Source organism: Balaenoptera acutorostrata, chromosome 3 (assembly GCF_949987535.1).
Source record: "Balaenoptera acutorostrata chromosome 3, mBalAcu1.1, whole genome shotgun sequence".
NCBI classification, from domain to species: Eukaryota; Metazoa; Chordata; class Mammalia; order Artiodactyla; family Balaenopteridae; genus Balaenoptera; species Balaenoptera acutorostrata.
Genome location: NC_080066.1, coordinates 180,339,733 through 180,360,617, shown reverse-complemented (window position 1 = coordinate 180,360,617; position 20,885 = coordinate 180,339,733). Strand labels below are relative to the sequence as shown.

At 47.1% G+C, this 20,885-nt stretch overlaps 1 protein-coding gene across 9 annotated transcripts in view; it reads right to left on the bottom strand.

Moving 5' to 3' along the window:
• The window catches only part of PPP2R5C (protein phosphatase 2 regulatory subunit B'gamma), a 134,266-nt gene that overhangs the window by 4,008 nt on the left and 109,373 nt on the right, over positions 1 to 20,885 (bottom strand). For 6 of the 9 annotated variants that reach the window (XM_007178853.3, XM_057542151.1, XM_007178848.3 and 3 more), the window contains 6 exons: positions 19,970 to 20,023; positions 13,449 to 13,619; positions 11,910 to 12,037; positions 11,099 to 11,200; positions 9,013 to 9,085; positions 3,796 to 3,912 (listed from right to left, as the gene is read on the bottom strand). In XM_007178853.3, coding sequence (XP_007178915.1) covers positions 3,796 to 3,912; positions 9,013 to 9,085; positions 11,099 to 11,200; positions 11,910 to 12,037; positions 13,449 to 13,619; positions 19,970 to 20,023 — 645 coding nt within the window. Of the gene's footprint in view, positions 1 to 801; positions 865 to 3,795; positions 3,913 to 9,012; positions 9,086 to 11,098; positions 11,201 to 11,909; positions 12,038 to 13,448; positions 13,620 to 19,969; positions 20,024 to 20,885 lie in introns of those variants that run through there. The other 3 variants (XM_057542153.1, XM_007178852.3, XM_057542152.1) reach the window with 2 other exon arrangements.

Sequence of the window (20,885 nt, the reverse complement as noted above, 5' to 3'; positions counted from 1 at the left end):
TCAACCCATGCAAAACTCAGAGGGAAATTCTACCCTGAATTTCATGTCCATTCCAGGCAGAGCTGTAAAACAAAGCAAAGCGAAGCAAAACAAAATCAAGCCTTTCAGATACTTGAAATATTTAATAAATGCCGCAACAGGCATTCCAAAGAGAAGAAACATTTTGATAGAAAATGCCTGGAACCAATAAATGCAAATTGAGAAGGCAAACATGACCCCGGAAGCTTCTGGAAGGACAGAGTGTGATGGACCCATCTGAGCCTTTCTGCATAGCCATTTAAAGCCAGTGTGTAAAGCAGAGAGCAATTTCACAGGCGACAAGGGGGAAAAAAAAAAATCAGAAAAAGGGGAGGCAGGAGAGTGGGACATCATGCAGACGGTCCCCCTAGACAAGTGACACTGGTGGAGGGATGTGTGGGCCGAGCATGCTGTCGACGGTGGGCAGACAAGACAGACGGACACGCTGCCCCAGACGCCCCTACGGAGACGCAAGCCGGAGAGAAACGGCCTCTGTCCGCAGCAGAATGGCAGCTCTGAAAGGCTAAATCTATACAGTAAATGGGAAAACAACATCGGGGTGGGTCATATCATACAGAAGAGTGCATGTTTTACTACTGAATTTAGGACAGAACTCATCAAAAATCTCTTGAGGGACCAGATTTCTTTGTCTTCACCATCACAAGCTGGAATGACAGGGAAAAAAGGGAAAATACTTCACGTACATAACATTGTCAGTGCTTTTCCTAAATATAAAAGCCTTAAATACACGTCTACGTATTGAGTAAGGAATACCTTCACTTCCCACCTTCCGTCTTTCTACACCTTCCTTAACTGCATGGTTGACACTGCTTTCCTCCCGACCGACTGTCAAAAATGAGAATTGTAAAACATTTTAAATGTCTCTGATATAAATGTCATTCACATGAACTTTCCTAGTTTATTTTGGAGGTTCTATATAGGGTTACACAATTTTCTCAAAAGAAACCCAAATCATGGTTCTGACAGGTAAATATATAATTGAATTCCTCCACAAAATTCCAACCAAGTACATTCCACTAGCATTAGGGTCTCCTCTCCTGGATTCTCCGGCAACACTGTCATTTACCTCACGTGCATCCTGAGCCCACATTCGAATCATTTCAAACAAATGCGGGATTATTTTGATATTTGGGGGAAATTCAATTGATCCACAGAAATCTACAGTAAGTCTTGAAATTGGGTCGTGTTAGTCTTCCAACTTTATTCTTTTTTCAGAGTTATTTTGGCTATTCTAGGTCCTTTGCATTTCCATATGAATTTTAGAATTAACTGGCCAGTGTCTTTAAAAAAAGAAAAGTGCCTGTTGGGATTCTGACTGGATTGCTTTAATTTTGGGGGAGAACTGACGTCTTAATAGCATGGAGTCTTCCAACCCAGGAATGTGATCTGTAGAAATCTAAAGGTTATGGGTAGGGGGATATTTTTGTAAGAATGTCAATTACACAGAAAACTCAGTCATACAGTCTAATTTCAAAAGTCATGAAAACAAACCAGCAAACTAAAAGAGTTCTCCAAGCAATGTCCTGTCTACACATGGTGTCTCAGAACTAACGAGTAGATGACTACGGAGGCTGCTTCCTCCGTAACTCCTGCAGGGAAGGGGACACGCCCTCCTCCAAGGGCCGCTGGAAGATCGGCCACCACGGAGATACTAGAGCTGACTTTAAAAGGCAGTCTTACTCAAGATGAGAATGCTATTTTAATTTGCATTCTTCATCTCCTACAGAGTAGGCCCTAAATCAGAAAGAGGTCCATAGATTACGTAATTATGTAATACGTTCATTACATTTTGGGCATAGTTTATTCTTTTCCTAGGTTTAGTTATCAAGTCAAAGGATGTACCTACCAAAAAGAAAAATCCTCCAACCCTAAAAATATTTAATGTGTAAAGACTGGCTTGTAAGACATCAGTTTCCTTTTCTATGTTGTATGGCCTGAGTGACCTGAAGACTAACGTGTGGTCACAAACCCACGGGCAGGCTTGCTGGTAGGAGGGGCCCTGATTTTGATTTCCTCTGACCGCCTGCAGTAACGAGGCCAGTGCTCACGTCTTTAGCCCACCTGAAGCCAAAAAATCAAAATGGTAATCAAAGAGGTGGCCTCAAATTCCTTTCCAAGTTAAAAAAAAATTAAGAAGTAAGAAAATTAACACCCCAGAGAGAGAGAAAAAGATAAGGATTTTCATGTTTTTTATTCAATCTGTTCATTGCTAAGAATATGGCGAGGAAATTATGGAATCCAACTGGATTAAGTAGAAAACGAGTTACTGATGCTCTTGCACTGTATGTTTAGTGTCTGCGTCCACCTGCCTTTATCTTAACCTGAGGCCAAGAGCTAGCCGGGCAGGAAGAGGCAAGGATGGGCCAGTGCAGGTGCTTTACTCTGGAAGCACCAAGAAAAAGGCATCTGGCCCGGCGCTGCCTGGTCGGAAGACGATGCCAGCCACATATGTAATTCCAGATTTTCTAGTAGCCACATTGAAAAAGTGAAAAGCAACTGATGAAATTTATTTTAATAATATTTAAAAAATTTAACCCAGTATATCCAAAATACTATCATTTCAACATGTTATCAGTAACAGAAAATTATGAAGGAGATGTTTCTAGGTCCTTTCCTCACACGAAGCCTGGCAGTTCCCGTGTGTGTTTTGGGCTGCAGCGCAGCTCAGTGCAGACGGCCACATGTCACGTGTGCCTCAGGGCTGCCGTGTTGGGCAGTGCAGTCTGCATGGTCTAGAGCCTGTGCTCTTGGTAATGCCTCATCCTGTCTGATCAGGTGGGGAATACAATTTACTTGAGTTAAAAACAAGTAGGTTAAAAAAAAAACCCTCTCTGTTTGAGCTCAGAATGACACTATCATCTAGAAACCATCTGCATTCAGTATGCAGTTATAATTTTAGCCTAACTTGTTACTTTTCAGAATTGTAGTGCTGGATGTCTTTAGGTATTCTTAGCTCAAAGGGGATTAAAGTTTCAGAGTCAGAAAGGGCCATATCCCCAAATCCAGTTAGCACTTTATCAACTGCAAGGGTTGAGAACAGGAGGTACAATCAGAGACCTACAGCAACTGAGAGGCCCCTTATACGCAGGAACTCCACCCACTACCCTCTTTAAAGCCTAAGTCGTAAAGGTTCCCCATTTAGTGATAGGGGCCTTTCTTTGGATCGGTGGTGATCTAAGTATGCATCTCCACAAAGTGGAAACAAAACCACTTGAGTGTGGCTATTGCATGAGGGTCCTGACAGAGCCCTGACCCTGGCACAGGCCTGCGAGGCAGCGTGACCCTGCTGTTGACAGGATGAGGGCTCTGCCTGACGTCCTGGGGCCCGGGGGCTGGCAGTAACTCTGTGGAGAAGTAAGAGGGGACGCCTCTGGGCCAGAGCAGAAGTCGCAAGGGGGCAGAGGGAGCAGAGAGGGAAGACTTTACCGCAAACCTTTGAGTCTTTGCTCTCGTTAACGTTTGACTGCAGTTAAGAATTGGGATTATTAAAAAAAAAAAAAAAAAAAAGAATTGGGATTATTACTGTTAAAGTAAATGAAGAAACACATTTCAGGCACATACTTAATCCTTAAAAACTGTTTCTACTAATTTGATCTAAGATATATGGATGAAATGTTTCCTGTAAGATTACCACCATGTAATTTTTCACTTTAGCTTACACAGGAGGCACTGCTGTCTATCGCATCACTAAAATCACAGGCATGTCTTGAGCAAGTCTCTAAGGAGCGCACCCAGCTTAGCTCTGTGCACTTTTACCTGGCGAGCCTCTTCGTTCACTGTCTTTCTCAGCATCTGCACATCTTCAAATAAAGGCCCATCTGTCTCCACTGCCACCGGAAGGCTCATGGCGCTCGCTTGACTACACACTGCGTACTGCAATGCAAAGCGCGGAGTCACTCTCGGTCAGGTCAGCGCTCAGGGCTCGGCTCCAGGGTTCCTGGCCCAAGCCACCGCCACGGCCCCTCCTGAAGGGAGCCCACGTGCAGGGAAGTGCTCCCTGCACGGCCTACACCTGCAGCGCCCCGGGTGTCGCCTCATTCCAGACTGTCCCAGCCCCTTGCTGGGCAACACCCTGCCCTGGAGCCTCCGGCCTGCTGACTCCCCGTGAGCCTGGGTCTGGTCACGGGAATGCTTCCCGCGGAAACCTCCACCTCCAGCCTCCAACCTCTGCGCACAGCCTTGCCCTCCTCTATCTGCGCCCTCGCTCCTGGTCCTCATGTTCTCGGCATTTTCCAAACTCGCCTAAACCCCATCACTGGTCACACCCTTTTACTCACACGCTCTCTGCTCTCCTCCCAAACGACACAACCCCAATCGGTCCCACAGCTCGCATCTCACTCTGCAACCCCGTGGCCGGCCCTGCAGGAGGCCTGGTACGCCCACGTGTCAGTGGGGTCCCCTTGGCTCCTCTCCTGTTCCCCACGGGGCGCCCTGGGACTCCACTCCCTTCGGGTTCTGGGCCAAGTCCGGCTCCGCTCTGAGCAGGACGGGTTTCTGACTTTGTTTCCGTGAGTGGGACGTGGGGATGAGATCACTTCAGAGGTGGCTGGGATGGCGCAGGTGAGCTAAGGTACACGGAATGCCCTGACTGTCCTCAGCATTTGGCGTCCACTCTCTGCGCGTCTGCCGCGAGCTGGGCGCTATTCCAAGTACAGCCTGTAAAGTGTGTGCTATGATCCCATTTGGCTGACGGGAACGCTGAGGTACCTACGCTAACCGCGGGGCCCCAGGCCAGTAAAGCGGGAGCTGGGGTTCCGAGCTGCAGCCTCGCACCCCTTCCCCCAGGCCCTGTGCCCGGCTCGTGCCCTCCTGGCCACAGCGAGCCCCTCCGCCTGGGCTGGGGACCCGGCACCCACCCCTTCCCACCCCCGCCCCCGGCCTGGCTCACCACCTCCCTCCCGCCAGGCGAGCGACCAGGAGGGCCGCTCAGCTCTCAGCAGCCCCTCCTCCTCCCGACCCCTCGGCTCACCCCCGCGGCTCTGGGCCTCGCCTCTCCGACGGGACGCCGGGCACCAGGCCGCGGGTGACCGCTCTGTGGCCACGCGCTGGCCACCGTCGTCCCTGAAGCTCCCCTTCCCTGGCTTGTGGCGCCGGCCGCCCCGGCCCCTCGCTCCTCTGTCACTGCTGGGACGACAGTCTGTGCCCCTCCTCATGCCCCGAGGTCTCGCTGACCCTCGCCCGCGCCCCCTCCCCACCCCCGCCCCCGCCCCCGTGGCCGCCTGGCCCAGCCCCTCCACCACCCTGGGAAACGCGCCGCCCCCTCGCGGGAGCCACGCCCTTGGCTCCGTTTCCTCCACACGATGGGCACCCAGGCCCCCGCGGCACCCTGAGCCTGCCGCCCCCGCCAGCCCGTCCAGCAGCGTCATCTCCACACGTCTCCCCAGGAGTCCCCGAGCGTCGGAAGAGCTTTCTGAGCGCAAGCCTGCCGAGGCCACTGGCTCTGGATGACACTGTGACACCTGCACACTGTTTTGGGCGTAAAATCCACGGGTCCTGCCCCCTCTCCAGCTTTGTCCCTGACACAGACCACACCCACCCTCCCCCATGACTGACGCCCCGTCTACGAGCAGCCCCGTTTCCCAGTCGCCCCTTCCCCTGCCTTGAGCCCCTGGCTGGTTAAGCCCCTTAGGTGAGCCTCTAAGGGGTTGGCTCCACCTCCAGGGGGCCCAGCACTCTTGGGGGCTAAGGTCCCGGTGCCGTGGGGACACCTTGCCGTGGCCATGCTACCCTCCGGCCTTCCTTTACGTGTCTCCCTCTAAAGGCGCGACCAGGCCTCTAGCCAGCATCGCCAGCACAACCCCCAGCGTGTGCTACCATCTGACCGTCTGGACTGGCTTCTCTCTGCTTCCATCTGGCTCGTCGCCTTGACACCTGGGGCCGTGTCTCATTCTCACCTCTGTACCCTGGGAAAGCGCTCCCGTTTGGGACGCGCAGCTGGCACCCATCTGCCAAGAGCGGTGGTGACCCGCTGGGCGCAGGGAGCTGGGGCCTGCACGGCCCGGGGCTCAGCTGGGCGGGGCAGACGGAGCAGAGACGCTGCAGGGCTCGGGAGGTGGTGTGGGGATGGTTTTTAACCAGCATTTCAGCTTGCGGCCACGCCAAGAGAACACCAGCGCTCTACACGGACCCTGCCAGCGGCCGTGCCTAGAGCAGTGCGGGCTCTGAGGCCCTGCTGGGGCTCAGGGCAAAGAAAAGTACACACAAGGATGCTACAAAATGTCTATAGGAAATCAGCGTCACTAGCAGGGTGGGGGGCAGAGGATTCTCACTAGGAATAAAAACCTTCCCGAGGCTGAAGTTCTCAACAGGTGAAAGAAGGAACACACATTTCCCCAGAGAGGCTGATCTCCCAAAGGAAAGGGAGGCAACCGGACTCTGTGCCCTGGGTCGCCTATGGCATCGTCTTGTCATTGCAAAGGGGCAGAAACACTGAGCCAGAGCCACGCTTAAAATTCACAGAAGTGCCTTGTCTTCATTTCACATGATCCCCACAAAAGGGAGATGGGAGTAAAACTGTTATATGGTCTCTTCTGGTGGATTAGGAAAAGCACATTTATGTTAGAAATCTTCACTATTTCATGACTTTAAAAAAATTAAATCACATCTGACATTAAGAAACCCCAGCTGAAACTGCCACAACTGCTAAAACAAACGCAACCCAAATCCTGAAGGACCACAGCTTTCCAAATCCCAACCAGCCTAAACAGGGACCTGCTTTCACATCTCCAAGCAGATGAAAGACAAACTGTGAAAACACAAGGCAGCATCAGGAAGACTTCTAGGTACACGCCAGTGCACAGAGTGAGGGATTGGGAACCCACCTAAAATAAGGACGCTATGAAATCATTTCTCAGAACGGCAGATTTGAGATGGGGAATCGGGCTTCAAAAACCCACCTACATGTTTTCGTTACGGAAGTAGCACGCAAGCTGTATTACCCACAACACTATTTACTTTTTGCTGCTGTTGTAAATAGCAAGCAACGACTAGAACTTAGAAAGGACTCTCGAGAGAGAGAGTGAACAGCGGGTACCAAGGCCCTCATTTCCAGCTTTGAGATATTAGCCCACGAAGTACTTTCCGTTTCAGACACTGCTCGGGGGACTGGAGCATGCGGACAGGACCTGCTGGGGTGTGGTCACAGCATGCGGACAGGACCGGCTGGGGTGTGGTCGCAGACGGTTTTCACACGCAGACGCGAGCAGGACGGAGCTCAGGTCAGAGCGCCACGGCACAATGCAGGGGTGAGCGCAGGCAAAGCCCACCACTCTCAGGCTGTGGCCCGAGACATTTTAAAACAGAGCAGCCAAAGGAATAAAAATGTGATGGAAGAACATTTAGGAAAAGTTCAGAAAAAGAGAAATGAGGACAATATATATTTTAGAAGGAACATCTGTTACAGCACAGCAGTGAAACCAGGCCACCTTTGCTAATACAATCACAGCCAGCTCTTCGTTTGTAATGTAAGGCTTTATGCGATTTTCTATGAGATTATTCCTATTTTCCAGGTAGAATAAATAAAATTAGACCCTCTGATCTGTATACAGTTCACATGTTTTTCAAGGGTGTTGATCTCAAGGGTGTGTGTGACGGGGTCCTTGACGACCCTGATTGGGACCCGTCTGCCCTCGGCATGGGGCCGTCTGAACAGAGCAAGATGGCCTGGGCCCCGTCGGGCAGGGTCCATCCACCCACACTGCCCCAGACGTATGATTTTACTGTGTCCTACAACAAACGTACTGTGTCCTACAACAAACGTCAGTCAGTATTTTAACCTCATGTTCAACATAAATTCTATTCTTAAAAGTACATACTCATAGCTATCTACCTAAATTAACTACTACACAGTTTCACATGCTATTTTCACATAAAATAGCATTTCTGTGTAAGAGCATGGAATAAAAATGGTTAGAAAAACGCCAGTTACTTGTTTCAGGTGGCATCAAGGACATACACTTAAGGATGTCGTTCAATTTTCCTATGGTTTGTGTCTTGATTATAGTTTTATCAGAGGGAATACAAGTCAGTATGTTGTTATGTAGGTAAAGTACATACTTTTAACTCTGTATTCATGTATCACTTTTTATTAAACATCAGAGAGATTTAAAACCCACATGGCAACTGAGATAATAATGATTTATGCATACCTCTCACCAAAGAAAATAAATAGATAGCTTGTAATCTGGTTCACCGTATTGAACCTTTCAGGATTTTAGGGGTAGCCGAGCAGTTTTCCTCAGAAAGTAAAATCTTTTCTGGGGAGCTGAGGACAGCCTGAGAATTCTTAGCGTGGCAAATGATTTTCAGTGATAATCGGACAGGCACATAGCATCAGAAAGAACGTCTGTCGGGACACGGCTCCAACCCCCAGTCCCCGGGGGTCAGCCCGAGGTAATGCATCGGGGGGCACTGCCAGACACATCGTTGGCACCCACCTGCCAGGGCGTGATGGGATGGGAGAAAGGATTAGCGGCTAAGATGACAGAAGTCGGTCAACTTTTAACGAGAAAGGCTCAGCCTGCAGAAACCTCATTTGAGGAAAGAGGACATTGACTTCATACTTAATCTATTTCAAATCTAATTTCTTTTCCTTTAGAATTAATTTGATATTAAAAAGAAAGGAAAATATTGTTTGAACTACAGCATCTATGACATCTGAGAAAGCAAATTACAATCTTGGCCCAAAACAGAGCTTGTATCCTTACTTTCTTTTTACCACAGTATATTCATAAGGTTCATATCTTATTTAAAAAGCATAATAATAAAAAAAATGTCAATTCTGTGGTAAAAACCTTTGTGGGGCAAAATAAGTACTTGTACAAAAGTTGAAAAGTATTTTTATTGCAGATATTTTCATATACAGTGTTAGTGAAATTGATTTCCCTCCCCTCTCACGATGAATTCACACTCCTATCTCATAAAAACATTCAAGTTATACCCTAGACGTTTTCATGTTACTCTCTTTTTTAGTACCTGGGGGTTTGCTTTGGCTAGGTTTTCTATTTTAACCCACGCTTCTTCTCGTTCTTTCATTTTTAGCTTCTCTCTGAAAAATAGTAAAATGTCATTGGTGTTAGAGAAACGAATCAAATTCAAGAGAGAAAACGTTAAGGGGGAACGTGGGCAGCAACACAACACCTATTTCCCCTTTGTCACTGTCTGGTCTTATTCCACGTACGTCACAGTGGTGACCACAAGGTACATAAAGGAAAAAAAAAAGAAACTGGGCTTAGAGGAAAAGAGTTAAAAATATAAATACACCAAAATTTTAACATGTCTAAGAATTTAAGCTCTTAGAAACACTTGCACAAGCACATCTCTGTCTCCTTCCTTCCCCTTGTTTTGTTGCTTCGTCACAGGACATATACGATTTTGGTGAGAAGCTTACATACCCATGAAAAGTGAGACCACACCTCAGCGTGAAGGAACCAGGTGAAGACGTCCTTACAGAGGCACAGCCCGTAGATCCACACCAACAAGGCGCATGACCTTCAGTACATTACTTATCGTGGGACCAACTCTTTTTTTTAATCCAGTAAATGTGCTACATGAGCTGTAAGGTCCCTTTCAGACACGTGATGTTCCGTGAAAGAGGACGTGCCGTTAGAAAAGCCCCGACGTTCACATATTTCACACCTGAACACTGCGTTCGGCTGAGGCAGGAACGGGCCAGGCAGCCTGAAGGTTTAAAGAGCCCACAGCCGGCTCCCGGCGCCCCTTCCTGCTTCATTTGTCATTGTCCCTCACACACGGTCTCTTACTCACTTGTATTTTGCTGTCTTTCTCTTTCCACACCACCCAGAATGTAAACTCCATAAGGGCAAGGGTTTTTGTTTGTTTTATCCACGGCTGTGTCGCCAGAACCCGTAACGGGGCCTTGCACGTAGGCAAACACACACTGTCTCAGGAATGAACATGGTGCTTCGTTATATATGTGCGGTGATCTGAATTACATTCATTCAAAGTTTATCTCCCTCGGCCAGCTTCCAGTGACAGAGCATCCAATCTGCCCACGTCCACACCTGCCTCTGAAGATGTGATTTTGATAATTAGTGAATCAAACTGTTACTAGCACAGCCTAGGGACAGAGTCATCTAGCCCAGCGGTCCCCAACCTTTTTGGCACCAGGGACCGGATTCGTGGAAGACAATTTTCCCATGGCCTCAGGGGTGGGGGAGGGGATGGATCAGCTGGGAATGCGAGCGATGGGGCGCGATGGGGCGCGATGGGGCATGATGGGGAGCGATGGGGCGCGATGGGGAGCGACGGGGCGCGACGGGGCACGATGGGGAGCGATGGGGCGCGATGGGGAGCGGCAGAGGAAGCTCCTCTCGCCCACTGCTCACCTCCTGCCGTGCGGCCTGGTTCCTAACCGGGGTTGGGGACCCCTGATCTAGCCTGTCCCTGGACAGATGTGGGTTCTGAAGTCCTCACAGCGTGAGAGCAGGGCCCTGATTTTGTGAGGGACTCTGGCACTAGATTCCAGAGAATGCCCGAATTTATGGAGATCAACAAATTAGAACAATAGAGCTACGCTGGATGAGGGTTCCTGCTCTTTCATATGAACCTTACAGGATACAGTTCAAATTCCTGCCTGATAAACATGAAAAATTACTACACATTATTGCCTTTAAGTGTCCCCTAAGAAAAGCAAAGATCCTGAAAGTTAAATTCGTGACTATACATGCACTTTTTGCAATGATTAAACTAGTAGCATAATGGAGAGAACAGCTAACCTCTTTTTTTTTCTGGCTGCGCTGTGTGGCTTGCAGGGTCTTAGTTCCCCGACCAGGGATTGAACCTGGGGCCACCGCAGTGAAAGCGCTGAGTCCTAACCACTGGACCGCCACGGAATTCCCAGAGAACAGCTAACTTTAAACATGTGTTCTTTGAAAATAAGTTATCATAACAAAGTTTCAATTTGCTTTCCAAGTACAAAAGGGCTGATTTTGCTTTAAAGTGAAGAATAACTTTTTAGGACAAACTAATGGGAGAGGTTTATTCAGGATTAAGGAAAAAAAAATCCTTGAAAGAATAACTTTTGAAAGGAGCAACTTACTTCAGTTTCTCTGCTTTAAACTGCTGGGTGCAGTCATCAAATAGTTTTTGGTTCATCTCCATGAAGAGTTTCAGTGCGTTGTATATCAAGCCATGTATTGTCCTGTAACGAAAGCTTCGTGTTGAAACTCAGAATGCTTCATCTTTTTTGATCCGTCTCCCTCCCCTCCTCCACCACAGACTGTTTCCTCTCCCAACTTATCAGCCCATTTCAATGGCCCACATTTCACAAGTACCAGCTCAGCAGAGACGATGCCACGGATGACATGGCATCCATACTGACTGCTGAGGTCTCGGGAGATGACCACTGAGGAAATCAGTCTGTTCATCCTCAGTAAGTGAGAGAACAAAGGAGAGAAGCAGGGGCAGATGTCAAGATTCCTAGTGGTGTTTAGGTTACCTGCTCTTCTCTCTGGCTCCCCAGGGTGAGTGTCAGCAGGGCTCTGGGGCCCCCGCGTGTGGGGTGGCCACTGTGCCCCTGCAGGGACTGAGCCCTGAGGTTGTGACAGTCTTTAACTGTTCCGGAGGGAACTTAAGAGGCGGCCCGGAAGATGCTGCTCCCGACCCCGCCGGGGATGAGATGGGGGGTGGGGAGTGAGGCAATATGCCCTACGTGGGCTCCACACGGGGATAAGGACGTGAACGGAAGGCCAAGATACAGCCCACACTTCTGCTTGACTACAGCCCACAAAGAAGTCAGCATCTTGTTTTTTAACTGATATTCAGGCTTGGATTCAATCGTAATTGAAGTATCAGCAAAATATGCAAAATTTAAAAACGGCCCGATCTGACGGCAGCCAGCTCTCTCTTACTTGTTCCAGTGGGTCTTTGAGTTGCGGTACAAGGATGGAAACATGATGGGCAGAATCTTTGCTGCGTTGTCGCTGATGAGACTCATGATGTACTCGTTATTCCAGTAATACAGCGCTCGCTCTGCCACCTGAAAGACGGAGGGCATGACTGTTGTCTGTGATGATTAAAGCGTTCCATTACACATGTAAAGAGGGAAATGAATTATACTGGATTGGAAAATTATTATTTCTACAAATTAAAATACTCTAGACTGTAACCCTGAAGAGCCTTCAACAGAAAGGCAGATGATTTCCTGTCTGTCAAGATCACTGTCACTCATTTTTTCATGAGTTCAATGAACATTTCTGCTAGACATGGGCTAGAGGCCGAGGAGACAAGTCAAATGAGTTCGTTTTACCTATCCGTCAGCCATCCACCACCCATCTATGACGCGTCTACACCACGGGCAGTGCTGTCTGGCACCGAGGATTCTGCAGTGAACCAGGAGAGGCAGAGACCCTTGCTTTCATGGAGCTTATGTTCTACGGGGGTAAACAAATGATGGGCGAATTGTCCGACTTACTAGAAGTGTTAAGTCGTGCGGCGAACGGCAGCAGGGGAGGGGAGGGAGTGCTGGCGTGTGTGCGGAAACGTGGCTTCTGCTTAGAATGGGTGGTGGCGGAGCCTGTCCCTGCAGAGGCACTTGAGGGAGGGGACGTGAGATGACAGCAGGGAGGGCAGCAAGGTGGGTAACATGGGAGGGGTGGAGGCCACCGAGGCGGCCAGTTCTGAAACCGCCGGCAACGCAGACGTGGATGTCACCTGGGGCCGTGCTGACACATCTCCCCTCTCCCGCTTGGCTGCCGACTCCCTGGTGACTGTGAGGTGTTGCTCCTTTTGTGCCTAGATTTCTACCTTGTGCACGATGAGTTCACAACAAATACCGTCTCAACGATACAAAAAGATGGGGTCCCCAGTATGTTAAAAGGAGGCAGACAGGCTGGAAAAGCCACTGGGGATGATGACCTTTGAAAGGGGCTCGGAAGGTGTGAGGAATAAATCAGGAAAAGTGGGAAGTGGCATGACCGAGGCACCTCTCACACAGGAATGCGGAAGGGACAAAAATCAGAACCATTACTGTTTTTTAAAGGGTAAAGGGACACAAACTCATATATGTCAGAAATGAAGAGCTTATGGAGGGAGGGAACGCAAAGCTAAACAGTTTTATATTCTCCGTAAGCATCCATCACTCAAGTTGTGGAAAATAAGGTTGTGTGCGTCTGGGAACCCAGTGAACATAGAGACAGAGGTCGTTTACAGAGAAGCTGTCTTTAATTACTCTTATTGAGAAACACGTTTTCCGTGACAAGGGGGGGGACGAGGTGCTAGAGTGTATTTTGTAGAGCTGAAGTCTCACGATCTTACTCTGAAATACACTGAAGCAAAAGCTTGAATATTACCTTCCAATTACCCGAGAAGCAAAACATGACCAGCCACACACCGCGACCTACCAGCTCCAAAGGGAAGTGACACGAGCCCCCCGTCTCCGGGCCACACACCTGAAAGTGGGGACTGGAGACACACTTGGCCAACTGCCGGAAGAGAGGCTCCATGATCTTCACGAACTCTGACGGTTCAATGACGTCTAGGATCTCTTCTAGTTCATTTAGGAACATGACTTCTTTTGGGCTGTGAGTCTTTGGCCAGTACTTGAGAAGCGCCATCACCACCTACAGAAGAGACAGCACACAGTGTGACGTCCTCCGTGTCTTCATTAAGCTGTCCCCTCCGCAAAGCCACAAGATGAGGTGGTGCTTTTTTCCTTGTAGAAGGAACAGTGACTCAGTAAATCAGAATGCGGGTTTTTTATAATGAGAGAGGTGGGTCTAATTTTATATACTTTAGAATCACAGTTTTAATTTATGTGACCCACTCTGATTAACTACCATCTCAGTAAGAGTCAGATCCTTAAAAAAAAAAAAAAAAAAAAAGAGGCAGGTAGGAGAGTTCAGAGAGAACAAGACCAGTGCAGAAACACAGAGCATGTGAATTCATATATATATCTTAGTGTGGAGACATATACACAGAGGCACAATCGGTTTCTCTCTCAAATTCACTGACTGTTCGTATATATTTGTACACAAACATACATACATAGCGTGTGTACACAGTGTTTTCAGTCGTGCTAAAACACATCGGAAAGAGAGACGTCAAGCACTGATGTCAGCAAGCCCTCTGTGTGTGGCCACGGGCTGGTGCCCACCCCTCGGTGCCCCAGAGCCCTCATCAAAGACTGGGGGCACGAAGACCCTCGCCCTGGGGCTGCTGAGAAGACTTTATTACTAGACCCACGCACGTGCCCGAGGAGTTGCTGGCCGCAGCGAGCGGGTGGCAGCGGGCCTTGGCTGGGGCCCCGCCCAGAGCAGGCCTGTGAAGCCGTCCAGTCGGGCGGCAGCAGCCTCCCGGCTGGTGAGTGTTGGGTATCGTGTTCCCTGCCCACCAGACGGGCAGTTTCTGCCGGGCAACCTTTCTGTTATCGTGTTCCTGCAGTTCCCAAATTTCCTACCAGTAAAGGTTCTTCACCCAAAATATCAGATTTGGAACGCAGATTAACAATACCCCTAAGAGTTTAGCTACCTAATAATACCCCTAAGAGTTTAGCTACCTAAAATAGTACAATGATCCAAAACATTTACGTACGTATATGTAAAGCACATATACATACTTGCACACCTAACTGTACAACTGCAACCTGTTACTTAAAGCAGCTGTTTAGCCTTATCATAGCGATTTCTGGACCCATCATCCCGGCCCCCAGCCTCAGGTCTGCTGTGAAAATCACTGCAAATGCTCATGCTTTCAGACTGGCTGGTGGTTTCCATTCACTGGTCATTTCTGGCTCCACAGATCATGCCAGCTGTGCCCCCAGGCCAGCCTGTGAGGCCTCACCGCAGTTAAAAACAAGGGGCCTTTCAACAACATTCATTTAGGGTAATTCTGTCTTGATGCTTTTGACCTTCAGGCTCCTGGATAATCTTTTATATTTTTACACTTTATAAAACTCCAAAATTTACTTTAAAAGTGCTCCTAGTTTTGAAGTCTGACGTAAAAATTTATGACACAACTGTCTTTAAAGAGAGATTATTGGACTTCCCTGGTGGTGCAGTGGTTAAGAATCCGCCTGCCAATGCAGGGGACACGGGTTCGAGCCCTAGTCTGGGAAGATCCCACATGCCGCGGAGCAACTACGCCCGTGCGCCACAACTACTGAGCCTGCGCTCTAGAGCCCGCAAGCCACAACTACTGAGCCCATGTGCCGCAACTATTGAAGTCCGCGCGCCTAGAGGCCGTGCTCTGCAACAAGAGAAGCCACTGCAACGAGAAGCCCGCGCACCGCAACGAAGAGTAGCCCCCGCTCACCACAACTAGAGAAAGCCCACGAGCAGCAATGAAGACCCAACGTAGTCAAAAAATAAATAAATTAATTAATTAAAAAAAAATAAAGAGAGATTATTTTAAAAAAAGCATCATTTAGTGATTTTCCTACTTTTTGCTCAAAACCATTTAACAGATGTTTGGGTACCTACTATACTCCGAGTATTGGAATCACTTTTAAGAACACAGCAGTTGCAAATCACTTCACAAATCCACCATTCCTTATCATTTGGCAAATGGAATTTTATTAGGAGAAACACATTAAGCTGTGAACTATAGGACTCAATTGATTTAGCTGTTCAATGTCTCTGGAAAAGGTATTATTTCTGGAATCAGAGGTATACGCTGGGCTTACTTTTCACGCTACTTGGAATGACCTATGACCAATACCCAACGTTTCAGCTGCTTCCGAGGGTGCTGGCGTTTGGCAGAGTGGGAGTCTGCTTGGGGAATGCTAATCTGCGCCAACAGTGGCTGTTTGCTGCTGGGCCCACTTCAGGATTGAGCTTTCCTGAGGAAACTCAATGGGCGGCCTGCTCCCGGGGCGGGGGTGGGGGGGAAGGGGGTGGCTCAGTAAGGCAGGCGAGCCTGGCGTCCCAGGGAGCCCCTCTCCTGTCCTGGAACACCAGGGGAAAAGGCCACAGAGTAAAACTCAATCAGCCTCAAGAGACAGGTGGGTGGAAAAGTGTTTGACGTGCCCAGAAAGCTTGTGGGCACTGTACAAAGTTTACAAATAAAAATATTAGTTACGGATTACAGACAGGGCAACAAACGTCTTTTTAACGGGTCAGCCTGGACACACACAGACTTCGGGGTGCCACAGGTGCAGGACCATGAGACGCACACGTATGCCGACTCCCCTTCCCAGCACCTTCACAAGAGTTTACACCTTCATCTAATTACCTACATGCTTTCGATGCTGAAGTAAGACAAAAGGGGCTTTGTATTGCCATAATACATGAAATTTCAAAGGAAGGAATTTACTGAGGCGAGGGTCTGAACATTTTTAATGTGCAGAAAATTCATCTGCTTTCTGTAATCAAGAGTGCAATTATGTTATCTCTGCTGCAGGAGATTAAGAGATGAAGTGGTTCTGGGTGGAAATACTGGGGACTGGGTGTAGGGGGCTTGAGGTAGCTTTGTGCTCGTGCCGAGTCAGAGTTTTCTATCTACCATTTAAGACGGAAGGACCCCACCGAAGCCAGCACATCATCTCCTGCCTTCTTGCAGACAACCGCAATTAAAAGCCCTCACTCCTGCAAAGCTGTAGTAGCTTTATTAGTGGGAATTTATAAACTTTATCAGCTTTCATATTACTTTCAGGTGGAAGACAGAAGAGGGTGGGATGCGCTCGTTGAGTCTTGCTGGAGCAGGATTAGGACCAGGTTCTGACAGACGGGGGCGGGGGACTGGGACCTGCAGGGAGTGGGCTTGGGGGGAGACCCTTAGTCCGTGAGAAATGTGGGGTAACATTTGGTGAATTCTTTAGCCACTAGAGAGTATGAGAAATATGTACAAAGAAAAATCATAGCAGAAAACTGCATACTCTTTCTCTCCTTATTTTTGAAGTAGGAAAAGGGCAGGGTATGTGCTAGGATTTCTTCACATGGTACTTTAGTTTGGAGAAGACCATTAAGTACAGACAGGAATACGGACGTGTCACCACTGAAGAAAGATATTTTTTTTTTTTTTTTTTTTTTTTTTTCATTTAGTCAATGTTTAATGCTAATAGGTTGTTCTCATCTATTTTGGTGACTTCCCCACTGTGGACATTCTCTCCTTTGTCCTCAGACCACCGTGGAGAGGCAGATAAAGCCTCAGAGTTTATGGAAACAGCCTGAATTGGGGCTTAGTTTCCCTGTCTCTGGGAAAGCCATGCCTCCTCCCTGGGCCTCAGTTTCCCAGATGTAAAATAAGGGGTTTAGATGAGATGATCCCCATTTCCTTTCAGTTCTATGGCTCAGAGAGCAAATCAAATCAAATCAAAATGGAGAGATAACTGGAGAGTCATAGAAATGTAAAGTTGTGACTAAGAGATCATCTACCCTGATACATTAATTCTTCAATAGAGGACAGAGACCCAAAGCAGGTTAGTGATGTCCAAGGTCAGATAGCAGGTTAGAGTCAGAGCCTGCACCCGAATGCAGACTTTGAAGAAAGATATTAAAGAGGGCTTTTTAAATTATCAGCGCCAGTTCATGTTTCTTTCCCTATCTGAACATGTCTTCAGTTTAGTAGGAGGATAAAATAACACATCCTCACCCTAAATTGGAGTAAATACTTTGTGTGATACTGAAGTCTGATAAGATTTGGTACATTTTCTTGGGGGCTTCCAGAATGTTGGACAGAGCTGAGGCAGAGGCGCGAGGAGACCCCCAGGGAGGGGGTACAGGGACGGGTCACTCTGAAAGGGGCTGCAGAGCAGGGCAGCCTCCGTCACCTCCGCAGGCAGCAGCTGAGGGATATGACCAGGGGCTTTTCCTGAATTTTGGGGTGCGATGGGGGAGGCTACACATAGAATTTAAAAGCTTAAAAAGAAAGGAGAGATCAGAAGCAGTTTAATTCAAGAATACAGTATTAAGAATTTCTATTTTTTTTAACTATGAAAATTACAATTTCACAAGAAACCTGTGAAAGACCACTAAAGGGATAGGAAAGACTCAGGAATTACAATATTTACCTTTTCTGGTCCAACAGTGACTTTTAAAAGAGTGTTCAAACGTTTAAACTAGCATCTAATACTTCTTGCTTTGTTACTCAATAGTAAAAACAACCCAATTAAAAAATGGGCAATGAATTTAAAGATATTTCTCCAAAGAAGAAACACAAATGGCCAACACACATGTGTAAAGATGCCCAAGGTCACTAGTCACTGGGGAAATGCAAATCAAAAAACACTCACTAGGATGGTTATAATAAAAAAGAATGGAAAATAACAAGTGTTGGCGAGGATGTGGATTAACTGGAACCCTTGTGCACCGCTGATGGGAATGCAAAATGGTGCAGCTGCTGTGGAAAACGGTATGGCATTTCCTCAAAAAGCTAACCACAGAATTACCATATGATTCAGCAATCCCACTACTGGGTATATACCCAAAGGGACTGAAAGCAGGGATTTGCGCACACATGTTCATAGCAGTATTATTCACAACAGCCAAAATGTGGAAACAACTCAAATTTCCATTGACAGATGAATGAATAAACAAAATGTGGTCTAGCCATACAATGGAATACTATTCAGCCACAACGAAGAATGAATTTCTGGCACACGCAACAATATAGGTGAACCTTGAGCACATTACGCTGAGTGAAATAAGCCAGTCACAGAAGGACAAATCCTGTATGATTCCACTTACATAAGGTATCTAGAGCAGTCAAATTCACAGACAGAAAGTAGACTCGAGGTTATCAGGGTGAGGGTGGAGGGTAAGTGGGGAGTTACTATTTAATGAAGACAGAGTTTCTGTTTGGGGCAATGATAAAGTCTTAGAAACAGTGGTGACAGGTGCACAACAGTGTGAATGTAATTAATGCCACTGAACTGTACACTTACAACAGCAAATTTTGTTATACAGTATATTTTACCACAATTGAAAAAATTAATAACCTAATATATCAAAAACCATTGAATCATACATTTTTTTTTTAAAGTACAGCAATTTATTAAACAAATACCTTTGATTTTTCTGATTTTTGTCCTGGAACAGGAAGAAATACCAAAAACATTTTAATGCTGAGGACTAAAACTCCAAAATTGCAAGGTGCAAGATGGTTGGTGAGAAGTAAACAAAAGTAATTGTATACCATCATATGAAAAGCAGGTCACATACAGAACAAAATTGTTCCTGTACTGTATCTACTAATTTAAATCATGATGCTAATAATTATCAAATTATTACTAAGTATTTTCTAAGGATATATTATGTGTACAGGACTATATTCTAGGCTATATTCTAGTTCCTGGCTGGGTTCACAAGAAATATAAAACCTAGGTCTACCATATGAATCATACATTTTGAGTGGGTGAGCTGTATGGCATGTGAATTACGTCTCAATAAAGCTGATAAAAAAGTGTATTCAAATGCTTCAACTGGCACCTGACACACCCGACTTTGTGAATCTTGGCTACAATAGCCTTTTTATTTTTAATAAAGATAAAATGCCAAGAAACTTAGAAATCTAAACACTGACTGGTAGCAATCTAACGTTCATTTATGATCCAATGACCATAAAATAGTGACACTATAACTTGGAAAGAATTTTCAAGACAGTAAAATCTCTTTAGTACAAGCATGTTGAATCCTTGCTACAATCCCTCTGACTGAAGTCAGTGACCTATGCTGCTAAACCAAGCGACGTGGGAGTATTAAACCGCACATGATTTAGCAGGATGCCGTTCAGAGTAAAATGCAATGAGGGATTAAGACGGCCGTCTTCTTACATGAACAATCACTTCGACAGGGGAACTTGTAATTAAAATCCCTACAGTTTGAAAACTTGTAACACAGGAATGAAATCAGTTTGTGTTTACTAGTGTTATAACTTAAGATGAAGAAGCTGTCTTGGTGAAGCAGCTGGACTGCGATACTGACACTTAGACACACACACTACGTCACAAGGCCCTGACCAGAGAGGGTGTACTTACCGGTTCAGTGAGGGTGCTGTCCTTTTCTAAAAACTGCACTACACAGTATGCCAGCTACAGTAAGAGGAGAAAAAGTATTAATATTCCATTTTAACATGGAAATGCTGTATCACCGTCAGACATCTTCCTGTGGGGAGACGGGGCCGGATGTGGTCAGTGCTGTCCCCTGCCCGCACTGTCCCCCACAGCCCTTCTCCTGGGTGGACACAGGCTCCTTCCAGGGGCCCCGCCGGAGGCTCTGGGAGGGGCTCGGAGGGAGGGACCCCAGGATCAATGTGCAACACAGATCAATTGCAAAAGGAACATCAGAAAGCTAAAAAAACCCGGGAAACAGTCTTTTAGACCAACACCGACAAACCAGGCCAGGTTTGGTGGGAGTTTTCTGGTGTCCTTTTTGGAGACTGTAATGGACAAGTAATCTAACTCCTGGGAAAAAGCAAATTAAAATCTGTTTCCATCTTAAATTCCCAAACTACTAATTTCTAATACAGAACAACTAACATGATAACAAACTGGCTGGATGTAAAGATATTACCAGTTAACAGGAATCAGAGGAAAAAACTCTAAGTAAAAGATTTCCCAGGAAGCCGGTGTCATTAGAATCATCGAAGGATACACCTTCTGATGCCATGAGGCAAACTCCCCGAGGGAAGTCCCGCAGAATGGGGGTTCCTGGTCCTTGGACCCAGACGTGGGGCCCGCCCTGTACCCACAGTGACGGTGGGCGTCTCCCCAGAACCTCCTGCGCTGCAGTCAGTGTAGCTTACATTCTGTCTGCGGGGAACTTAGAACAGTAAGAGTGAAGGAAAACGTAAGCTTCCTGGGGAAATGCAGCTGACCGAGCAGCTGGAAACCACCTAGGGACCAGGTTTTCAGTATAACCACAAAGTTATAAAAACCCCACAGTTTTTTAAAA